This window comes from Periplaneta americana, chromosome 2 (genome assembly GCF_040183065.1).
Source record: "Periplaneta americana isolate PAMFEO1 chromosome 2, P.americana_PAMFEO1_priV1, whole genome shotgun sequence".
Classification (NCBI taxonomy): domain Eukaryota; kingdom Metazoa; phylum Arthropoda; class Insecta; order Blattodea; family Blattidae; genus Periplaneta; species Periplaneta americana.
Genome location: NC_091118.1, coordinates 39,913,031 through 39,932,096, shown reverse-complemented (window position 1 = coordinate 39,932,096; position 19,066 = coordinate 39,913,031). Strand labels below are relative to the sequence as shown.

At 35.4% G+C, this 19,066-nt stretch overlaps 2 protein-coding genes across 3 annotated transcripts in view; one reads left to right on the top strand and one right to left on the bottom strand.

The window, feature by feature from the left end:
* The window catches only part of LOC138692833 (hemolymph lipopolysaccharide-binding protein-like), a 558,083-nt gene that overhangs the window by 310,909 nt on the left and 228,108 nt on the right, over positions 1-19,066 (top strand). The gene's annotated exons all lie outside the window — the stretch shown is intronic.
* Positions 13,121-19,066, bottom strand: part of Gli (carboxyl ester lipase-like protein Gli) — a 100,933-nt gene continuing 94,987 nt past the window's right edge. Inside the window, exon 13 of one of the 2 annotated variants that reach the window (XM_069815997.1) lies at positions 13,121-13,858. In XM_069815997.1, the coding sequence (XP_069672098.1) occupies positions 13,504-13,858 (355 nt within the window). In that variant the 3' untranslated portion in view covers positions 13,121-13,503. The remainder of the gene's footprint in view (positions 13,859-19,066) is intronic. The other variant, XM_069816006.1, reaches the window with a different exon arrangement.

Here is a 19,066-nt window from a genome sequence, read left to right as displayed (position 1 = left end):
CCAGCGCTCTGCCAACTGAGCTACCCAGGAACTCCACCCGGCACCATCTCAACTTTTCCCTTTATATCCACACAACTCGCGTGGGCTGACGTCACTGTGTACATTAACAGAAAACCATAATTCCAAGTCACACAGAGTTTGTGTGCACACGATGTGGGTCTCTGGCGTTTCGTCAGTCCACGCGAGTTGTGTGGATATAAAGGGAAAAGTTGAGATGGTGTCGGGTGGAGTTCCCAGGTAGCTCAGTTGGCAGAGCGCTGGTACATTCAACCAGAGGTCCCGGGATTGATACCCGGCCCCGGAATAATTTTTCCCTTGAAATTATTCATATTATTATTACATTTTTCGAAACATTTCTAAAAGTTTTCAAGATTTTTTGTGGTTGAAATCATGAAATAGATTAAAATTATTGCATCTATAGCTTACTGTATAATACCTTGATTTTTATGTATTTCTGATTTTAATACCAACATTTTTTGTAATGATGATGATGATGATTATTATTATTATTATTATCAGTAACTAAAGCTGTCGCAAGAAAAGAACCACCTGTTACAGTAATATAATATCTCTTTTTCAACTTCCTTCTACTCAATGGTATTTGGTTAATATTTGGGTCTTGGCTAAAACAGGTTAAGAACACCTGTCTTGCGCTCGGGCTTGGGTTAGATTTTCATTTGGGCTGATTACCCATTGTTTTTTTTTCCAAGGTTTTCCCCAACCCTAAGGCAAATGTCAGGTAATCTATGGCGAATCCTCGGCCTAACTTCATCTCGCCAAAACATTGTAATCTTGTAAAATCTTAACTTGTTTCTCATATTAAAGCTTCAATGCTAATGTAAGATCTATGGAATACAATAAATGAAATGAAATGATAAAGCATAGGCCTATAATACATATTTCGTAATTCAAATTCGAACAGACTATGTTAAACATAATAAACAAAGGGCACTGGGGATGAGGTACATTTTGAGTTGATTATCAAATAAAATGTCTTATTTTCTATTTGATTCACCTTAACTACACCAAGTAATGTGTCAATTTAGAGGTTAAATGTACTTCCTACTAAGGCTACTTATCATATTGTTTTCCAAAATACAATATCTACAGTCAGTATAATTTAAAAAGTATATGAAATATAGCCTTATGGCAGTGGCGGCTCCTGCATATTTCTTAAGAGGAGGAAAGAAGTTAACAGCATGAAATGACACCTTCTTGAATGAAACATGCTACAAATTAGCCTATATGCATACATGTAAGACCAGGTAGTGTTGGGGTTGCCCTTCCCTTCTGTATAGCAATAATCTGTTTTTGTAAACTGAGTTTCCTAAATTGTCCAAAATATATTATGTTTTCACTTCCATTCATTGTTGAACAATTGCGCAAATTAACAATTACAAGGAAATTCACAATCTCGTAGCATTTTTCGAGCACACTACAGTATCACACGTGTTGGAAGAGACTAGCTACTAACTCATAACCAGAGCCGTTTTACGGAAATGGAAAAAGGAATGGGAAATAATCTGAGGAAAGCGAGAATACTGCACCCACCCACGTGGTCTGTGTTGCCACATGTACATTTTACAAGTTCAGTATCACATGCTTTTGAAGAATGTCAGTTCTTGTAAAGTCATACTATCATTATTGTTCAAAGCTGCCAATGGCCGATTAATTTTTTATGTTAAAAATGATGTAGTTTGGAGTATCTACTTTCAGTTTCAAATACATTTGTACAAAACTGACAACTTGGCTGTTGCCCTGTCTAGTAAACAATGAATAGAAGTGAATTTCAGGGGTCAACTACGTAGAACTACTTCCTCTTTGTTTTAAATAAACTCAACTTTAACTTTCAATATCCACGAAAGTCTCAAACCATGAATAGTAGCCTATATAAAGTGCAATGAATAATATTTTTGATTTATAATTTAAAAAAAAAAAGTTTACATGGTGTCTTTCATAGCGTTGCGTTAAAACTGTTTTTGTTGTGTCTCCTCCTAAATGTGTTATAGTCCGGTTGAATGGAACATCGTTAGATGGCAGTGGTAGCGAGCTTGCTGCACGACCAGTCGGTTTCTAATTCCCACCCATGACTGATTCAGAGGAGGATCTCCTCCCTCTCCGTTCATTTACTTCCTTTAAAACTCTGCTTCTTTCTCTGGCCGCTAGTGCGCTGTTGTCTATGTGTGTTAACTGCAGTAGAGGAGGAATGGAGTGCCTTTCCTCCACACAGACAATCTCGCATCTTTCTCACAGTTTTCTACGGCACATGAGCACGCGTCGTTTAAAACTCGATCAACTGAGTTTTTCTTATAGCTGTGAACTTAAAAATTATCGAATCTTCCTAGAATTTCAAGGCACATATTTTATTTGATATTTACTTTCAAAAGAAGAAAATTTGAGGAGGACGTTCCTCCCTTCCCACCCCCGAGGAACCGCCACTGCCTTATGGTAAGTGTTGCTACATTTATAAATAAACAGTATCAGTAAATGTCATAGCTCTAAAGATAATATTTCAAAATATTACTTCCTGAGAAATTCTTACATTTAAAATACAGAATAGCTTCTTTATCTAGATCTCTTATGATAAATTGGATATTTATACATCAGAAGTCGTTAAAACTAGCATGACTGGTGCAGCTGGGCTTGCTGCACACGTTAAAGATTTCAAAAGTGTTCTGGAGTAGCTAAGTTATGAGACTGACTGTAAGACTGAGAGTTTTAAAAATGTTACCGGCACAGAAGACCATTTATACAATTACTTAGTTTCAAAAGAGAACATCTTTAAATTTTATTTATTGCAATAGTTATGGCCTTGTTATTTTTTTTTCTGCAAACACCGCAATTTATACTTCATAGTACCACAGTCTAGTATATACAGTTTCGAAGCTCAATACGTAGGGAATATGCATCCATAAATAGTCGCTGACCACTAGGATCGCTACTATCGCCTCATTACAGACAATGCGAAATATAGTCCTGTCGCTCTAATTTCCGGCAGCCGATCGCGTTGCAATTCGGCTACATTTAAACATGAGCATCTTGTGATTCGCTGATTCATTTCTTAGGGCTCGATAAATACTTAATATAATCGCCCGCCATTTTAGCTCTTTCGTTGGCGTTCGCAGAAAGCACACAAAGACGTTATTTGCCGCTCAATTATTTGCTGAATTACAATGCGTTTGATTTATTATCATAGGAGCTACGACATGATAATGTTTAACGGTGTGGCAAATAGATTCCTCGTATGGTAGCTTGGCAACATAAGAACAAAACTGGCGAACGATACTATCTACCTAGACTTTATAGAGCCTTCACTTTCTAAGACATACGCAAAGAGGCGGAGTCACACCGGAAATAACAGCGTCGGGACTATAGTACCGGCACAGTCTATTGTTCCTAGCACCCTCAACAACTTAAGCTTCGTGACTGTATATACTAGACTGTGATAGTACATTAAATTTTTGTAGAGAAATTGTTAAAGCTATTCACTGTATCACTGTAAAAAAATTTAAAATATGGTTCTGATTTTTCAAGTAATGTTAAATCCTTTCAAAATCAAATATTAACAAAATGAAATAATTTAAATTAATTCAATGAATAATTTTTTAGACATTGTGGTTCCGATAAGCTGAGTATATATAAGTAAAAATGCCGTCAATAGTTCATCTATTTTATGAAAGTTTATTAAGCTGTATATATTTTCACTCGATTGTGAGTTTAACCTGACTGGCATTTAATGATTTTTGAGACATTGTGGTTCCTTCAACCTATTTACTCACCACTTTATTTGTTGCCAAATACAGCTCACATCTTTTCTTTAGTAATTATTTCACAGCTTCTTTTACTTCTGTACCTAAATCGACAATTTTACAGAACATGTGTAATCCCAACATTCGTGTAGAGATGCAGACACTTATAAGCACACAATTAAGAATAAGAGAAGCAACAGAGATGAAGTTGCTAAGTTCTCTGGCAGGACACATGTTACTGGACCATAAGAAATATGATAAATTTGCTAGAAATTTAACATCTTATCGACAAAAATTAACATATACAAAAGCAATGGCTGAATAGTTTAAAATAAAAGGGCACCAGACAGAAACTCACGCTCTCTCATTCATAATATTCTGTTCAAGGGCAGGTCTTTCATTGCAAACCCAGCATTCTCAACCTTTCCTATTTTCCGCATATGATCCATGTATCTTAATGTTGTCTATCATCTGATATCTTCTTCTGCCTAGAACTTTTCTTCTGTTCACCATGCCTTCTAGTGAATCCTTCAGTAGGCAGTTTCTTTTTAGCCAGCAGCTCAGCCAATTTCTTTTTCTGTTCCTGAGAAACCCCATAAGCTCTTAAATTATAAACTGTCTGGAAAAGGACAATGGGACAGCCCAAAAAACAATAAAAGAATCAGTTATTTTTACAGTTCCTGAAACGTAACTGACCAATTGTTCTAATTCACGAAGATGCTGCTGCTGATAATGATCCATACTAAAAATAATTCAAGATTTTCCACACGTTACTGAGTATTGGATAATTTCAATCATTTTCATAACTGTTTAAATGATACCAAAAAATTTATGATTTCTTGATGAATACAGTAGTGAAAATTTGTATCATCATACCTTCATTGTAAATTCATTTATGCGCATTTTAAATATTATTAAAATGACGAATAGATAGACAACATCACTCTTTCTGTATCTAAAAGCTAAAAAGTGTACTTAATTGAAAATCTTGAAACAGACTTTTGCAGACCACAGTTATTATTGTATAAAGGGTATTAGGGAAATATGTGGAAGGTGAGAGATAATTGCATTGCAAATTTTTCCTCACTGTAACAGTCTTCCCAATAATTATTAGCAAGGTACTGCATTACAATAATTTATTTTTCTAATACAACATTTAAATGTCTGTAAGAGTAGCTGCCAGCAGAAACCGAAAACTTCCAGTGAATCAATTGTTCTTAGTTCGTTTGTTTGAAAGGACAACATGCTAAATAGGTACTTAAGATATTTTCTTCTTTCATTGCCTTCTATTACTCAAAGAAATATGGGTACTTATTTCTCTAACACCTTTGTATATATGTATAGTATATAAACAAAGTTACATGTTCAAGAAATGTAAAGGACAACTGTTTTCCTTAGAACGAGAGAAAATGAATCCAGAAGACTGGATTATCAAGACCAAGATAAACAGAGTCTACTGTAATAGGCACATTTTCTAAGGCTTTTTCTTCTTGTTTCAGGCATAAGAACTCTCGATTCAACATCTTGAACACCAAATCCTTCCAATAATCTGAGAAACTTCAATGCCATCATCTTCACTAAATATGCTGTCCTGGGTCCGTCTCAAAGAGCGAAGAACTATTCACTCTCTCACTTTACTCTTCAATATTCTTCAAAACTCTAACCCTAGCTACCTACCTTCTCGTTTTCAACATTTGTCCTCATATCACGAAATAGATACTCGCTCACAACACCATATCACACTCTCCATTCCTAAACACAGAACATCCTTCTACTCTTCATCTTTCACTGTCTCTGCAGCTCATCTCTGGAACTCTCTACCACAACATGTCAGAGACTGTCGGACATTGTCTAGTTTCAAAAATAAATTAAAATTGCACTTTTTTAATTAGATTCCTTTCAGTTATAAGCCCATTTCTCTGCCATAGTTTTGTAAAAATATAGGCTATATATTTCTTTTTCCTTCCTTTCCCCTTTTTGTTCTCTTTATCAGTCAATGAATTTATTATCATAGCCTTTTTATCGTGAATTTTATTTAATTTTCGTATTTCTTTTCTTTTTTATTATTATTTTATTACATTCCATTTTTATATATTCTTCCTTACGTTTTTCCATATTAACCATTTGTACTAAATGAGTTGCTTTCACTATATTCCAATGTATTTTACTTTCTTTTTTTTCTATTATGGTATTATTTTCATGTTGTTTAGTGTCAATTTTATTGTGCTATTATTATTTTTTTTTGTAATATGTTAGTATTCTGTTCTTTAACTTTTTGTTAAATTTTAACTGCTTGTATACTTTGTGACCTGGTAGAGTGGAAGAGAAGGCCCTATGGCCTTAACTCTGCCAGTATAAATAAAGAATTATTATTATTATTATTATTATTATTATTATTATTATTATTATTATTATTATTATTATACATTTCTTTTTCTTCTGACCATTCCACTTCTGATTCACGATTCAAGAAGCATTGCAATTAAAATCTAAAACCTTCCAGTATTTCTGATACAAAAATACCTCTCTTACTCAAAATATAATTAGTGAAACATTACAACATATAAGAATAAATTTCTTAAATAGACAGTGCCATTTCATTTTAATTCATTTTGTTTCACCTGTCACGAGCCAACACATTTCCTTCAGTCTCTTCATATGACAATTCAGATTGTTTATGTGAATATGATACTATTTCTTAGCTTGAAAGAAAATATGCAATATAAGATATACTACGAGTTACAGCAGGAAAGGTCAGTTTTGACGGACTGAAAAAGCTGAGCACCAGTATAATGTCTAAGCTTGGTGCGCATGCTCAGATATCATAACAGTGCCATGTTTATTAGCCATGAACACTACACTGAAATTGTTCACCGCTAAGAAGTAACAGCACATCTAACCGTGAAACTAGCGGGTCCAGGTTCAAATCCTGGTTGGGACAAGTTACCTGGTTGAGGTTTTTTCTGGGATTTTCTCCTCAACCCATTACGAGGAAATGCTGGATAACTTTCAGCATTAGGCCCTACATTCATCTTACTAGCATTATCACCTTCATTTCACTCAGACATTATAAAACGTGTTGATAAAGCATAGTAAAATAACTAACTTTAAAAAAAAAATACTAAAATTATTTGATAATAAAATGCAACTATCGAATAATTAAGTCAATGATCAACACTTTTCATTTATCTTTCATTTATATTTATTCTGATTTGTAAACTATATGAATTCGTTCTTTTTTCCACCCTAACTTGTCGAGTAAATCGATAGTTTTGAGTAATCGAATTATTTGATACTTGTGGGTACTGGTACCAGCAATCAAATTATCGATACTCATTTAAATAAATAATCCAATTATTGGATATTTCTGAGTAATTAAATTATGCAATACTTCCAAATGATCTAATTATTCGATACCGGTAGCATTTGTTGCAGTAGGCCTACACATGCCTTTTGGGTACAGTATAAAAACGACTGTGTTCGTTGTATATGCTGTAATATTTGTCATTAAATTGCCGGGTAGTGGGGCAACCCCATTTGGCTTAATAAATACTAACATCTATAAGGTATCTTGTGTATACTGCTGCAGAACTTCCGGCAAGAATTATCATTGCATGTGATATAACCTGAACAATATAAGTAATATTAAAAATTATGCAACAGTCAACAGTGCGACAATAGCAACAACTAGAAGTTGTAATTCTGAATACCTGATGTAAATATTTGTGCATTCACTCATGTTTATGAGATGGCATAAAATGTTATGTTGAAGTAATTTAATTAATAAATAATATGACGAAAAGTGGGTTTCGCGTTCATTCATTCAAATTTCATATACATCCCAAATATACGCAAGAGGTATTGCCTAAATACCCTACAACTATTATGACTTGTAACTTGTAACAGGAGCAATTTGTGGGTTCGTAATCTCATATTATTTACTTTGATCTCCTTTATCAATGAAAGCTGTCCGTGTCACAGTCACGAAAAATACACTGTATATCAATTCCAGGTAATTTCATAGAAGACGGGCACTTGGTTGAATATAGTAAGTATTACCAACTTTTTTATTTCAGAGTTAAATGTTAGTGATCTTTTAGTGACTTTTACATGTTAGTTCTAGGGTTTTTTTTATACTAGGTGTCGCCGTGATTTACTTTTAATTTGATTGGTTATAGTTGTCATTTGTTCTAGAATTTTCGTTAATTTTGATTGGATAATGACGTTATCAGTTGTTCTTGGTTGTTTGACGTGAGTGGTGTTATGTTGTGTCTGATGGCTAAAGCTATTGAAAGTTTGTCATTTTATGATTTTTGTGATTTTCTTTCGATTTGATTGGTTATAGTTGTAATTTATTCTAGAATTTTCATTAATTTTGAATGGATAATGACGATGTCAGTTGTTCTTGGTTGTTTGACGTGAGTGATATTACATTGTAGATTTGTCTGCATTTGTCGAATGCGCATCATCATGCTTACGAAAAGGCACTTTTCAGTGCCAATAATTTATTTTGTGTGCACAAGGTTGGATTTTGAAGTAAGAGGGAAAGGAAGGAATCCGTGTTCTGAAATTATTTATTAAATTTTGTGTCGATTTTGGTTTAGTTCTTTCGCTGGTGAATAAGGATTGTGTTGAATGTTGAGGAGAAAACTGTTTTTCTGTGGTTTAAAGGAATTATTTACTTTATTTTCTGTAGATGTTAAGGTGTAATAAGTGTTCGAAGAGAATTTCATTTAGTGTAAAGACGTGGTTTATTTATGCAAAGTTGACTGTACGACAAAGTGTTGGTTTAGTTCTTTGTTGCTTGTATGGTTTAAGTTTAGATTGCCTTAAAGCCTGTGTCATTTATACTGGAAGTGAAGTGGTTGTCGATGAAGACGTCAATGAGAATTGAATTTTATTTGGTAAGATGATAAATTATGTTTTGCTTTGTGTTTTCGTGATTTTTGGATTCTACAAATTTCTTTGTGCCGACGAAAACTGCCAGAAAAGTACTATCAACTATGAAGTTCGAATGCTACGAAACGCCAAAAAAAAAATCAAAGGCAAAAAATTAAATATATTTTCATTTTTTTTTTTTTGAGGGCTTGTTCTTCTTTAAAAATATGAATATATATTCGATTTTTCGATGTTTGGTGATATTTGGGCTTCATAGTTGGCAGAACGTTTTTGGTAGTTTTCGTCAGCCATGTTGGATTTTGCCCGTCTTCTAGGAAATTACCCAATTCCATTACAATAACACATCATAGTTCTTTAATAAACAACTTATAACCTGATGTTAGCACTCTTCCATGGCTGCATAATTCTCAAATAAAGAGAAAATGTTGTACTTGTTATCTACTATTATGTCAAATTACAGTTTGTCTGTGAATTTCCAATTAACATTCTGTTCATCGGACACTTCTTGAGTAAAATCTAGTAGATACTATATGTTTCACATGACGGCCATGTAGTTATTTTTAGGAATGACAGCCATGTTGTTATTTTTTAGGATTTTGACGTAAAACGTCTACATTCGATTTACAATATCAGAAAACTTGTAAACTCTGACGTCATTCATGGTACTGGTACTATGGAAACAGAAGTGTAAAATGAATTGCATGTCTTGTGGTTTTCTACGTGGTTCATCTTGCTCCACTCTCCAATTAACGTGCACTGCCCATCTCACTCTATTATCTAATTATTAGATACGGTATACTAATCCTGCCTGTGATATTGGTCGCATTTACTTAATCCTTTAAGTCCGTCCTTACTTAACCTAAAAATTACATTCCAAGAGTAAAGACATTTCCTGTTTCCATAAATCCCCTGTCACATTTTATTCTTATTCCAAATACGTGTAACTAATAAAAATTATTTATGTTCTACAGATGTACTTTTATTCAAGTGTCTAGGTTAGGTTAGGCTTTTGGTATGTTTCGGAAGAAAGAGCACATTCTTAGACAATTGTGAGCTTATGCAAGGCATACCAAACTAAATTAACTTAACCTGTCGCTAATTCGACCTTAAGAAAACTCGCTTTTTCTCTGTGGTCAGTATGAAAATGTACGGAAATGAGATGTATGTGCTGCCCTTCCCTGCTGCCTACCCCTTCCACCTTGACGGAGTGATCTTGCCTGCCCACACCTCTATGCCGGCCCTTCACTTTCACAGAACCTTTCCACCCTTATTTCGGAGCAAAATTGGAGTCAGGATTCACCTTTTCTTTTGTTTAGATACATACGACTGGACTAGAAGCCATGTACGTAAATATATTTGTATCTTAACATGGTAACGCAACTGTCAAGGAATACCAAACGATTTTATGTTTGTCTCCATATAAACTCAAGGCTATAAAAAGCCTAAATATAACGACAACCTTTAAATACACCGCACCTGGTTTACTGCATAGTCAATTAACAGCCTGACATAAGCACTGAGCTCACCATTCATTTTTGTTCTCCATTTTGTTTCTTTTCTCTACAATATTTATTATTATTCTGTACAAAGTATTTCACGCAATCACCATATTGCTGGTTCCTACAATTTGTACGAAAATTAGTTCCTGTAATCTCTTTCACAATAGGCCTACAACATATTATGATCTTTGTTCAATGCAAAGCTTTTGTGTTCCTGAAGTACCTACTGATTTATTGAATTTGCACTTTTAATTTCAAAATTGCTTCTTAGGCAAAAAATTGACTGTTTATCTCACTGGATAAAAGAACGTCTAAAACGTGTACCTATACTATTATGTACTTTAAATGTACTGATAATTAGGCCTAACCATTTTCTATACAGAACCTACAGTATTTATTTTTTAAGTTTTACGTGACTGCTGTGTTATTTTCGTTTCATGAAAAGTTCTGCCCATCGAAATTATTCAACGGTCAAAGAGTCAACAAGTACACAAACCTTTCATGTCTCGAGTAACATTACCGAGCCTATCAGAGGCTTTAAATGTCAGAAAAATTAAATCTCAACACATGTTTCAAGTCAAAATCCTTCTTCACAACCAAGTTACTGTCAAAGTTTGAAGCCAAATACGAAGTTATTCATATTATAAAAGTCTTTGCTATATAAAAAAATCACAATCCTGCACAGATTTGCATTGTTATTTTGACATTTTTTTATACTTAAATGGTTAAAATTACAACATATGACGCACACACAAGACACACATTGTGGTTTTGTAAGACTACATTTTTTCTTTCATATAAATGTAGTCCAAAATGTGGGCAAAAACTTTCCATTGCATGTGACAGGTTATAATATAGCCTACTGATACAAATGTTAGTTCAGTACTAGTAATACGGGGTGTCCAGTTACTTATTAGTCTGCAGTTGACACTCGTTACGGCAAGTTTCCTACACAGTGTGCTAGGTTTAAGCTGAGGATTTGCGACTTGGTTTTCTTGTGAAGTAGAACTCAGCTTGTGTTACATCAGTGTCTCGTAGTGCCGACATACTATTTCCAAACAAAGTTCATTGACACACAGCAGTTGTTCATGTGGAATGGCATAAATATCCTGTCTAATTTATATTTTTTTCCAATGCCTCCAAAGAATGAGAATTGTTTACATGAACTTTCTCTTTCGAAGTACTCCATAAATAAAAATCGCAATGATTTAAATCCAGGGGTGTAATATCTAATATGAAAGACAAGATTTTTTTTTATTAGCAATAAACGTGAAATGTGATGGAGAGATGCACCAAGAAGTATAGGCAAGTCTTTATCATGATTTATGTCAATACATTTGTCGCGAATTTTCGCGAAAATAGGCTGCTTCTAGTTTTGAAGATGTTAGCTACAAAAGAATAGGGAGACAAATTATTCTAGAAATCTATTATTCTCTTTAATGGCGTACAGGCAGGGTTGCCAGATTCTGTCGTTACAAATCCTGGACAAATGATGATGCTCTGTACCTTAACGTGATTACATATTTGAATTAATTCAATTTGTAATACAACTGAGTTTATTCGTTTTATGTATTTCAACTAATTATATAGGGCCTAAACGTTTAATTGTGTTACATTTTTGCTAAATTATGGAACTTCCCTGGGATTATTAATAAAGTCTGGAAAAATAATGTCATATTACAGTCTGATCTATACAGAAAAAATGCATGATAAAGTGCTTAAATCCTATCAATAATAAATCAACTTCCAAAGACAGTAAAGAGTAAAGATATTGTATAATTTCTAAAATATACTACAATATTATCATTTTTATTTCAATACAACTCGATAGGAGGCACCAGGAGGAATTGACGATGATGTTGAACATAGGTTGGACAGGGTCTTGGAAAACTGAATAAGAATTTTTTAAAATAATTTTATAGAATGAGCAAAAAAAAAAATGTATTTTTCCAATCTTTTTGACATTCTGGGACAAATATAACTAAAGCCAGGACACAAGACAATCCATTAAAATCCTGAGAAAACCAGAACGTCTGGCAACCCTGCCTACAGGACCAATGAATACTGGGTTTTTTGTACAAAACTGAGTTAAGTAACAATAATCATGATTTAATAAGTGTAATAGTATTAATAGTCTCGCACCGTGGCGTCGTGGTCTAAGGCATTCTGCCTAGGACTCGCATTACGGAATGCGCACTGGTTCGAGTCCTCATGGGGGAAGAAATTTTCTCATGAAATTTAGGCCAGTGTATGGGACTGGTGCCCATCCAGCATCGTGATGCACTTGGGGAGCTACGATAGGTAGCGAAATCCGGTTGCGAATGCCAGCTGGAGGATCATCGTGCTAACCACACAATACCTCCATTCTGGTTGGATGATCGTCCACCTCTGCTTCGGTATGTGGGTGTGAGGCCAGCAGCCGCTGGTCGGTCTAGGCTCTTCATGGGCTGTAGTGCCACAGATTATTATTATTATTATTATTATTATTATTATTATTATTATTATTATTATTATTACCAGTAACAGCTTTATTTCGCCATGAATGTTGCAAATACAATGCTGGTTGTAAGATTGTTACTAATTCAGATTATGTACGAGTGTATGACATGACATGACATTGTGAAAAGAAATAATGACGAAATTTCCACGACATTACTGTTACATTTTTAACTATTACTATGATATTGTCACACCATTATCTCCTGGCTTAGTTGCCTCATGAGTGATGCCTTATTGGTGCCGCTTATGAGGTTCAAATATGTTTTCGGACAATTTACTAAACAACAACTATGATATTTTATTCACTTTTCACGATAAAGTTGAAAAATGTTTACCGAAAAAACCTGGCCCTGCTACTATAGAACCTGTGGTGCGAAATTTTCTCACTGTGTTTGGAATTTTTGTCCTATATGACACTGGGGAATTTGGGTACTTCCTACGAAACTTTCTTAGCACTAGTCTCTACGATCCATATTTTTGCAAATGTGTTATTTATGAAAACTTGTTCTTCGACACTGAATTTCATATTCTATGTGTAGTAAAGAGAAAAGAAATGTGTCTCATACAAGGTTAGAGTTACTCTACTGATGAATACACAAACAGAATAGAAACATATCTTATGAGTTTATAGAGTCACACTGCCAATAGCTAGCAATTGGCATATCTCAACCCAGGCCGTTACTGTAACACCAGAGTATGACTTGTCCCAGACTTGGCTGAGCTGAAAGATCACAGGACACCCCGTATTACGTGGCAATAGCAGAAGTATTGCAGGAACATAGGCTTCGAGTCTCCATATGAACCAATACCTCTCTCTCTCTTTTTTGTAATAAACACTCCACACCTTCAGTTCTCTCCTATACTTCAGTCTGTGGAACTCCGCCTTCATCTATTCTCGTTTTTGGTTTCTTAAGCGATGGTACAGGCGTTGCTTGCTTGCGTGGCCCGCCAGTTGGCGAGCTGGTTGTGAAATGTGACGTATCTTTAAGTGATCCAGCACTACCAGTAATTCTTAAAGATGGGGTGCTAGCAGTTCGTCGAGGATCAAAATTATTTTGAGCCTCGCGTGTTTTTGCTTGGCTTAATTTTGAAGAGGGCGGTGGAGTGTCTCGGTACTCAATTGTTGCACTATGATTGTCAATTCCTTCCCCTGGTTCTCCAACGTCATCTCTCAGGACAATGATGTCACCATTGTAGTATCGGTCAGATTGCCTGCAATAAAAGTAGAGGCAGTAACATCATCGATTAGCAGTGGCACAACCAGTTAAAATCTTATATAAACTGTCAACTTTACTTTTGTGTGGCCACCATTTTCTTCCCTTATGATATCTATGTAAGAATAACAATAATACTAGTAATAATAATTAATAATAATAATAATAATAATAATAATAATAATAATAATAATAATAATAATAATAATAATGTCAAATAGCAATGGTAAAGGAAGCTTTCAATAGAAACAGGAGTATCTTCTGCGGACCTCTGGAGAAAGAACTAAGGAAGAGACTAGTGAAGTGCTTTGTGTGGAGTGTAACATTATATGGGACAGAAACATGGACATTACGACGAAGTGAAGAGAAGAAACTAGAATCATTTGAAGTGTGGATATGAAGAAGAATGGAGAATGTAAAATGGACAGACAGAATAAGAAATGAAGCTTTGTTGGAAAGACTGGGTGAAGAAAGAATGATGCTGAAACTGATCAGGAAGAGGAAGAGGAATTGGTTGGGTTACTGGTTGAGAAGAAACTGCCTACTGAAGGTTGCACTGGAAGGAATGGTGAATGGGAGAAGAGTTCGGGGCAGAAGAAGATATCAGACAATAGACGACATTACGATATGAGCCGTTCAGAGCAAAAGTGGTGTAAGTCAAAATTGGGTAATGATGTTTAAAGTAAGAATTCTGTAAAATACAGCGCAAAGTAGCAAGTAATATGTCCTTCTTGCTATCCACTGACTACTAATAGTTTAAATAAATTGAATATTAATTGCTACTTTGCGCTTTATTTTACAGAATGTTTATTTTAACCCTTATTACCCATTCTTGACTTATTCTGCTCTGAACGGCTCATATATGGGTCATATGAGGAAACTAAGAGGAAGACAGAAAATAGGAAAGGCTGGAGAATGCTGGGTTTACAGTAAAAGACCTGCTCCTGTGCAGAATACAATGAATGAATGAATGAATGAATGAATGAATAATAATAATAATAATAATAATAATAATAATAATAACAGCAATAATAATAATCATAATAATACACTACGTATAACTACAAATGGGTGCAATACCTGTCAACAGATGCATAATTTTATTATGCTACATATCTTTATATAGGTAAAAGAACATGTGGGTGTGATTGGAATACTAGGAGAACAAGGGGAATACCACAAGAACAAAAAGGCGAACAAGGAGAATACAAGAAGAACAAAGGGGAATACACGAAGAATAAGATGAAGAGAATGAGAACAAAGAGAATATAAGGAGAACAAGGGGAATAGAAGGAGAACAAGGGGGATACAAAGAGAACAAGCAGACTGCACTGAGAATAAGGGGAAGGCAAGGAAAACTAGGGGGATTGCATTGCATGTAACTGTCAATTCCCAGTTATCTCCCCATCATAAATAGTGAGGAGAAAGACGTACATAGTTGTACGCGAAAAATAATTAATTGTTGTGCCACTAATGATTATAATATCATAGATGATATTGTGATTCAAAGAAATAAAATATAAAATAATGTTAATTCTTAAGTTTAACAATATAATGATATGCTTCTAAGAGATCCCATATCTGATAATGTTTGGGATACTAAACTCTGTATATTCTTAATAAAATAAAATACAAAAGCCCATTACCATATTCAGGATTGCATTTCAAGTTCTTAAGATAACCAAAGCAGCAGTAACAGTCATAGATAAAGCAGTTATTTTGCATCCATAGTTAAGTGCAGGTAGAAATAGCAGTATGGGAAATGTACATTCTTCCTGACAACCAAGAATATTGAGTATTAATAAAATCCTTTTCAAAACTCCGACTCAATGATATAATTCACATAGACGACAGCATTCTGAGGTGGAAAACGGAGGGGAGAATGTTCTGTTGTATTAAGACATCTTTAGTAAACGAATGGTAAACCTATACCAGACTCTAATTTCATTCCTCTTGAAAAGGAAGCTATGTTGACATCGAAGATACAGTAGAGTCCCATTTATCAGCCTTCCGTATTATCCAGATTACTTTTTTTTTTTAATTACAGTAGTGTACTTATATGCTGTACTGAACAATAACAAAGTTTTTTAAAGTCAATTACATACTGTACTGTATTATGAATAAAAACTCGTTTATTAAGTACAACTTGATTCAACGATCTTGACCCTTGTCCTTGCTTGTTTGGCTAGTGAGCGAGCTGTGTTTTGCGTCATAAGAAAGAAATTTAATCACAAACGTGCATAGGAGGGGAAGAGGGAAGAGGAAGAATGAAAATAATACCTATGCTCTTAGCTGAGAGACACTCATGTCAAGAAAATATAAGTCATCATGGCATTGTTTAGTCAACAGACATAGTGCTTAGTAACTGGAAGAATATTGTGTTTTAAGACGGAGTGTACCACGTTATGATAAGAAGGAAGTGTTAAGGTAAGAGTTCACTACATCGTATCGCACTCCTCAGATGAATTGCACGCAACGGATATTTTAAGTGCAGTGTGTTCACTGTAATGGCTCTACCTCATTGCCTCACTGGATCCCCTATCAGCTGTTTAAAACTTATGACGTACGATATTGACATTGCTTAAACAAAGGAGTTTTGAGGTTAGGTCTATTATCCATGAGTGTTAGCGAATAAGAATTTGCAATTGTTTCATGCTTCTTAATTGAAGAGGAAGAAACAAAAGAGATATTGGTTACATAATGTATATGTAAGAAACGACCTGATTACTGTAATGGGAATGCCTCAAATTATATAATTCTTCGGAGTATTCTACAAGCGAAATAAGTTTTCCGTCTGCCATTTTGGCGCGACAGTGAACATGACACAACATAATAGTAACAGTTGAGCAATTAAAATTGATTTATTAAAAAGGCCATGATTGCACGCATCGGAAAAGTTGCTCATCCGAGAAACGTGGACGGATTTGCCAAGAGCCGATGCGTGCGATACGATGTAATGAAAGCAGTTACATAACAATTACACCAAAGATTGTCTTTTTCTGATCCATGCGATTCGTCCGATGAGTGCGATATGATGTAGTGAATGCTTACCTTTAGGTGCTATGACTGTGCGGCCTGACCTGTGTGACCCAGCCCGTCAGTAGAGATGAATAACTCGCTCTTAGTCTATCTACTTACTTTTTGCAAGGGCCAAAATCCCTGAATCAAGCTGTACATGTGAGTATTCTTTTTTATATTACTGGGTCTGAACTTTGTCCCTTTAAAATTACAGGATCAAAAACCACACAGCGCTCTAACCCTCGGTATTATTGCTTATCCGGATTGCCCTCAGCCCATATAGTGACTGGTATCATTTCCTGACATCTTGTTCTCTGTAAAGATTTGAAGTACGGTACTACGAAAGCAAAATTACAAAGTCTGTGGTCCAACTGTTACGATGCATTTAAGAACATAAACACTGTAGAAAACTGAGAATTGCAACACCAGAGATGCATTTCAAAAGCATAAACATATTAATAGCAAAAAAAAAAAAAAAAAAAAAAAAAAAAAGTGCAAATTTCAGATATTAACATGATCATGTGGTTGTGTACATATGATTATGTTGCAGAAAGTGAAGAAAAGATTCATAAAAATGCTGCGAACTGTCTTAACAATAAGGTATGCATGTGCCAACAATAAGGAATCAAGCTAATTTGTAATGTACCTTTCCCATTATGACTGCTTCTACCTTAGGGCAAGCGTGTGTTAGCATGATACATGCATCATGCGACGTGCCAATCATACACTAGCTGATGAGGTGCTGATGTATTACTTACACTGAATTTCCCATCACTAGACATCGGAAATTAAACTAAACTAGTATGTCGGATTTCCATGCCAGAGACTTGGTTTTAATATCCTATGGTGTGGAATGAATCAACAGTTATTAGTCGTTCTGTCAGTTGATCAGATTAGCCTGTCAGTCACTCACTCAGTTGGCTGGTTAGTTAGCCCAGTTATTAGTCGTTCTGTCGGTTGATCGGTCAGCTGATTAGACTGTCAGTCACTCACTCAGTTGGTTAGTGAGCCAGCCAGTTAATTAGTTGGTTGATGAGTCATCAGCTAATCAGGTGATCGGTCAGTTGGTTGATCAGTAGTCAGGTGATCGGTCAGTTAGTTGATCAATCAGTCAGTTGGTTAGTCAGCTAGTTAGCCAGTCAGATGGTCTACCAGTCAGTTTGTTGGTTGATCAGTTAGTCAAGTGATCAGTCATCAGTTGGTAGGTTAGTCAGCCAGTCAAATGGTCGATCAGTCAGTCTGTTGGTCGATCAGTTAGTCAGGTGATTGGTCAGTCAGTTAGTAGGTTAGTCAGCTAGTTAGCCAGCCAGATGATCGATCAATCAATCTGTTGGTATATCAGTTAGCCAGGTGATTGGTCAGTCGGTTGATCAGTCATCAGTGGTAGGTTAGTCAGCCAGATGGTCGATTAGTCAGTCTGTTGGTCGATCAGTTAGTCAGATGGTCAGTCATTCGGTTGATCAGTCATCAATTGGTAGGTTAGTCAGCCAGATGGTCGATCAGTCAATCTGTTCGTCGATCAGTTAGTCAGGTGAGCAGTCAGTCGGTTGATCAGTCATCAGTTGGTAGGTTAGTCAGCCAGATAGTCGATCAGTCAGTCTGTTGGTCGATCAGTTAGTTAGATGATCGGTCAGTCGGTTGATCAGTCATCAGTTGGTAGGTTAGTCAGCCAGATGGTCGATCAGTCAGTCTGTTCGTCCATCAGTTAGTCAGGTGAGCGGTTAGTCGGTTGATCAGTCATCAGTTGGTAGGTTAGTCAGCCAGTCAGATGGCCGATCAGTCAGTTGGTCGATCAGTCAGTCTGTTGGTCGATCAGTTAGTCAGGTGATCGGCCAGTCAGTTGGTAGGTTAGTCAGCCAGTTAGCCAGCCAGATGGTCGATCAGTCAGTCTGTTGATGGATCAGTTAGTCAGGTGATCAGTAAGTCGGTTGATCAGTCAGTCAGTTAGTAGGTTAGACAGCCAGCCAGATGGTCGATCAGCCAGTCATTCTTCTAGTCAAACAGCTAGCCAGACATGTATTATCAAATGATAAAAGTAAAAAGCATGTTAACTAATTATGAAAAATATCAACAACTTTAGATTTAACAAAACCACTAGTATCCAAACAGAACGTGATCTGATCCCATTATGTACTGTACATATTTCCTATAAAAACGATATGAACATCTGACACAATGTATAACATAA